At 48.0% G+C, this 6000-nt stretch overlaps 1 protein-coding gene across 4 annotated transcripts in view; it reads right to left on the reverse strand.

Annotated features, from left to right (window-relative positions):
* PLXNB2 (plexin B2) overlaps positions 1-3479 on the reverse strand; it is a 323177-nt gene extending 319698 nt beyond the window's left edge. For 2 of the 4 annotated variants that reach the window (XM_035128379.2, XM_035128380.2), the window contains exon 1: positions 2486-3005. Coding sequence is in view for 1 of the 4 variants with exons in the window: in XM_035128377.2 (XP_034984268.2) it covers positions 2695-2736 (42 nt within the window). In the remaining 3 variants the exon portion in view is untranslated. Of the gene's footprint in view, positions 1-2485; positions 3006-3035 lie in introns of those variants that run through there. The other 2 variants (XM_035128378.2, XM_035128377.2) reach the window with 2 other exon arrangements.
* Positions 3480-6000: the final 2521 nt, after the last annotated feature.

The following is a 6000-nucleotide window of genomic DNA, read 5'->3' on the forward strand; positions in this document are numbered from 1 at the left end:
TGGTGAAGTTGCTGTTAGTCTGACCCCTGCTAGGCCCAAGGAGCTACCAACTTCAGCAAACATTGGAATGGACCAAAATGGATGTCAATAATCGAAAAGTTTAACTCTGTGTTAAGTTTCTTGCAACTTTTTGATGAATCACAGTGACTGACAACATGAAGCGTTGACATCTTGGGTGTTAATATGTATATCATATTTTACCTTATTAAGAAGTAAGATAGCAACACATGTCAAAGCAGATGTGGAACCATCTGTTTAATTGTTTTGAAGAATATACTGGAATGAGCAATGGCATGTCTGAAAGCGTGGGTTCCCGGTTACATTTTGCCTTAGTTAGGATTATGGATCATCTACATATTACTTCCTCTAAATTCAAATTACTCTAATTTATTGCTTTGACAATGAAATTACAATGCTACTTTTAAACAGTGTTGTTTTCTAAATACTGTATCTCAGTACTGTATGGCGTTTTCCTTTATGTTGCCATTTCCCCCCCTCTTCAACATTTGTAACATTGTTTTCTTTACAGGGATAATATTTTCAGATTTAAACATCGTGTATCAATAAACCGAGTGTATCACTAGATACAATTTAAACTCTCTAATTCATGGGTTGCTAAAGTGCAAATTCAAACCCAGACTAGTTCACCAGAAGCTAAGGTCATCAACTATAAACAAATTCTATATCTTTCCCCATGTAGTTCTGGGGGGGGGGGGGTTGCACAGAATAGTGGTGCAGATGATCCCATAACCGGTTACTGTTTAGTATTCTAAATCCTGAGTTTTTGGTCCTCTTCCCTCCCCAAAAAAGTCTATCTCACCAAAGGGTCCCATTATTGTCCCATTATTGTCCAGGTAAGAAGTCAAAACAGGCAATGCTCACCATCCTCTTGCCATTATCGGAGCCCTACCCCACCCTTCTCTTTATGCTGGAGTTGTTGGGCCATTGTATCAACATTCACCATTTTTTACCCACTCACTAAATTTCTCCTTTCTCCTACATCACAGCATGTGACAATACTAAAGATGCCAAGCCACTAGCTTCTTTGGGGAGGTTGACGCCACTGTGCACATTCTACATTAGGAAATATACCAGGAAAAAACCTATTCTGGGGCAAGGAGGAAGCATCTATGAATAAGAAACACACAAAGATTTTAAAAAGGAACAAAACAAGTATAAATCCTCGGTATTATTCAGGGAGGAGGAGGAAGCACCTATAAATAGTAAACTCGTAAAAATAAAAAATGAAGCAAAACAAGAGGTTACAGTTATAATCCTTGGGAGGGAATCAGAGGGGGAGAATGAGCTCAGCAGGACATACTTTTCACCAAACATGACTATGGCTGGGATGCACACATGCAACAAGGTGCTGGTATGTATACATCCTACATATCTAAACACTGCAAAATGCTGGCTTTTGTTACTGCAACAATCTTCTCTCAATGTCCTCCGAGACAGAGAGAACGGTTCTCTTTTACCAGAATGCAAGCAGACATCAAGCTCTCTCCAACTGTACATTCTAGGTTGTAGCAACACACAAAATGTTCTGAATAGGACCAGATACAACAGGTGAGCACTGGTTAGCATAGATTAGGAATCTTTCCTTTGGTGGAGTGTAACTAAAAACAGCCTCATCCCCAAGCCAGCTGAACTTCAAAGATGGAGAGACATTAAAGAGAGAGAGCCTTTCTATCCTGCTAGATTTAAAAATGACAAATGAATCTGAGTCCACTATCTCAGAGAGCCATGCTTGTGTGTGTGGTCCTTTTGGGTGTGTGTCCTGTATTCCAGTTTATAAATTGAGAAAGAGATGAGCCAGGTACCTTATTGCACACAGAAACTGGAAAGGCCACAGTGCCATGCGTGAGAACGGACAGTCCCACTGGGATCATAGTCCCCAAAGACAATGCTGTGCAGCTCCAAAGCAAATAAACTCGAGTGAGTCACAAAACACGCAAAGCGCTCTCTGTTTGCCCAGTTTGCCTACAGTTGGCAAAGAGCTGCTTTATGAAACTTTCGAACCATTTCTGCCCGTGACAAGACGAAACTGGACCTGCCTTCCTTCAAACCCCCCCCCCCAAATCAAGATCTGAAACCGATACAAGGGATCTCAAGAGCCAAGGGTCAAAAATTGTCATTGAAACCACCAATGCCTAGCCACACGCAGCCGAACAAGAATGAATGGGATGTGAGTGAATGGGTTTTAATTATCTGAATGGTGGAGCGGCGATTACGAAACTCCGGAGGATAATAACGCACTCTAAAATCCAGCTCGGTGTTCCAGAAGCCTGGTGCTAAAAGGGAAGGCGGAGAAGCCGCTCGCACATTCACTCAGACTCTGAATAAGATGGTCTCTCTCCCCCCCCCCGACACACACACACCTTTGACAGGGATCTAAAAAGCTTCCTCTCCCTGGTCATGTAAAAAAGAAAAGAAAAAAGGTTTACAAACGCAATCGGATAGAAAAGCAGCCATCGCAGCTCACCCGCCAGCAGCTAGTCCTTGGGAAAGTTTCACGTTTCGTAAAAGCCTCGCAGCGCTATCAAAGTCCACAGCCACATCGTTGAGCGGAAAGAGCCAAGGTTTTGCTCTTAATGGGAACCATCTGCTGCTCGAACAAGGCAGGACGAGCAATTATTTTTTAAAGAAAGAAAGAAAGAAGACGCAGCAGCAGCTAACTCGAATTAAACCCACCAGGGCAATGAGGTCCACTTTCCCCTTCCTCCCGGGCCTCATCGCAGCTCGGGCGGCTGCTTCCAGGCGGGATCGCGGCGGCGGCGGCTCTGGCAACTTCCTCGACGCGCCGAAAGAGCCACCGAAGTGGCGGCCGCCCAGTGAATGGAAGAAGCAGCGACAGGGGAAGGAAGGAAGGAAGGGGGAAAAACCTCCCGGAGAGGTTGCTTGGGTTGCCTGGCTTACTGGCTGAGCAAATCAGCATTCCCCGGGAGGGGTTTCGAGGCTTTCAACAGGTGGAGCCGCCCCTTCGCCAACAGGGAGAGCTCTGGTGAGGCGGCGGGGGGGGGCGCGAAACTTACCCAAGTTGGAAGGCGGCAGACGGAGAAGACGGAGAAAGACGCTGCTGGTCTGTGGTGGCGGCGGCGCCTTTGTGCGCGCGCGGCTCTGGAGCTATTGCTGCTGCCTCCGCCGCCTCCTCTCTCCCAAAGTGGCCGCGCCTCAGCCCAGCAGCCCCCCGAGGCAGCGCGCACGACCCGCAGCAGCCAGCGGTTGGGCCGGCGGACTGCTGTCCATATTCTGAGGGAAAGGAAGGAGGGCGGAGGCGCCGCCTCAGCAGCAGCCTCCACAAATCAGCGCGAGAGCCGCGGCGGCGGCGGCGGCAGCAAGCAGCTTCCCGAGCCGAGGAAAGGCGGAGAAGGAGCGCGAGGGGGGGGGAGGAGGCACTACTCCGCCGCCCGAGAGAGCCGGAGCGCGTCACATGACGCGTCTCAGCGCCCGCCTCTCTCGCGCTCCTAGCCCGGCAAAAGCGGCGCGGACGAGACACACCTGTGGGCGCTGCACATATCCGTCGCGAGCACAAAGCCAGACAGGAAACTGGGAGGCGAGGAGGAGGAGGAGGAGGGAAAGGAGAATAAATGCAGGGCAGGGAACCAGTCCGGGGAGGAGAGAGAGGCTCTCGGCCCGCCCTCCAGCCCGCCGCCGCCTGCTTTCCCCCCTCAGTGCGCGCGAAGGAGGGAAGCCTCCCGCGCGCTCCTGGCGAGGGGGTCTCTCTCTCCGAAGCGCCTCTCCCCGTTGTTTGCTTATCCGGCAGCCGCTCAGGCTTCCCGGGGAGCGGAGGGGGATTGGCTTGCTGACGTGACTGGGCGAGAAGTGGGGGGGGGGACTCGGGGCGAGCTTCGGGCGGCGGGCGCCACGGCTCGGCTCCGGTTCCTCGTTTCGGGACCTTGGACGCGCAGCGCAGCAGCGGGGATTGCGTTTCCCACCATGCCTTAGACCTGAGTTCGTTCTCTCTCTCTCTCTCTCTCTCTCTCTCTCTCTCTCTCTCTCTCTCTCTCTCTCTCCACATGTAAGCTAGGAAGAGTGTCTCTGAGCATGTGCAGAGAAGTTTTTATTTCGGGAATCGCTGTAGGCAGTGAAATCATACCCTCCTCCATTTCTTAGTTGAAAATTAAGAGCGCAATAGGGACGGGAGTGTTACGAATAATAACTTTGTTATTTAGACCCTGCCCATCTGATTGGGTTGCCCCAGCCACTCTGGGAGGTTTACAACATTATCTAAAAGCATAATAAAACATTTTTAAAACTTTCCTATACAGGGCTGCCTTCAGATGTCTTCTAAACGTTGTGTCTTGGCTAATCTTGGTTTAGGGGTCGCATATATCCATACTCTCCAACATTTCTCTAAGGAAAAGTGGGACAATCCAGGATCAGATCAGAAACCAGGATGACTTCGGTAAATCCGGTACTGTTCCTGGAAAATAGGGACACTTGGAGGCTCTGTGAAATGTATCTCGTTTTGAATTTGCTCTAAGGACTTCTGAGTGGGACATATGAGGATGAAGAAACCAGTGAGGGTGACTGGGAGATTCTTGTCCCCCTGAATAGGTGTTTGAATCCTGGTTTGAGAAGTACACTGTACAAATACACCTCACTGGCTTAGCATAAACCTTATCTGTTAAGCAATCCTGCACCCTTTCATAAGGCTCGAAACAAGCCTTTTATTTCTGTGGGTTTTTTTAATGGCCCCCATTAGCATGAATCATCACAGATCCTTTTATGACCCTGTCCACTGAAATGTAAGCTGAGCTATATGATGCAAACCTGATGCCTTGCGCTTTGGAAGTAAGACTTACTTCTGAGCAAACGTGTTAAGGGACAGGTTACAGATCCCTGAACACAAATTAAGATGTGATGTGTTTGCAATGCAAAAAGAAGAGGACCAATAGTTTTAGTCTTGGGTGTGTGGAACAGAGTAAGCCCTAGGAAGCTGTGCAGGTACCTTTTCCCTCAGATAACTTTGAAGTCTGGAAGCAAGTCTTGGAAGAGATAAACCTCAATTTGTATCCTAAGACATTATACACAATTTACTCAATTTTTCCCCCCTGTACTTGAAAGCCATGCACTCAGAAGCCTGCCCAACTAATAATGGAACTTACTCCTTCCACTTCTTAGTTCACTTTTTCGGTAGAGCATTAGGCTCTTAATCTCAGGGTCATAGGGTTCAAGACTCACATTTGGCAAGAGTCTTGCATTGTAGGGGGTTGGACTAGATGACCCCAGGGGTACCTTTCAACTTTGTGATTCCAAGTCTTGTGGTCTAATGAGCACTTACTTTGAAACAAGTCCCAGTGAATTAAGTGGCAGTTATTTCCAAGTGTGCATAGTATTGAACTATCAAATGGTTGCAGCTTTACTTTTTTTTTTTTTAACATCTGTTTAATGTAGACACACATTTCATGGGCAGAGTACCTATTTTCTCAACTATGGGTGGAGGTTGCTAGCCTGTAATCATTATACTTAGATAGCAAATGTAGCACATTTCAAGTGTTCAGGCTACTTCCCATAAATCAGCTCTGTAATTCATACTACAGCCCTCTTAAGACTAGGTCATACATTAAACCAATTCTGCCAATTGGGGGAATGGGGTGAGGGCTGGGAATCTGGCAAACAGGCAAATACCAGCTTGTTTAAGGCCTCCTGGTGACTTTGTGGTTGGTGAGGAGATTGCAGCTCACAAAATAGCTCCTGCATTACATCAGCGTTAATGCAGTTTGACTTGCCAATTGCCTCTTGCCCCTACAAGCCAACGCTGCCTGCAACATATATACCAAAAGAGCCAACACTGCCTGCAACGTATACCAAAAGAGAAGTGGTGAATCAAGTGCCCTAATGAAGAGCAGAGACCGATGTGACTGGTATGAAGGGCACCAACATGAAAGGCGGTCAAAACACAGCTATCTGGGGGTTCCCAGGGTGAGAGAATTGGTAGGGCCCTGGGAGCCACAAATCCCTGTTATATGTAGCTCCATTTGGTACACCAGCTGA

This window comes from Zootoca vivipara, chromosome 10 (genome assembly GCF_963506605.1).
Source record: "Zootoca vivipara chromosome 10, rZooViv1.1, whole genome shotgun sequence".
NCBI lineage: Eukaryota > Metazoa > Chordata > Lepidosauria > Squamata > Lacertidae > Zootoca > Zootoca vivipara.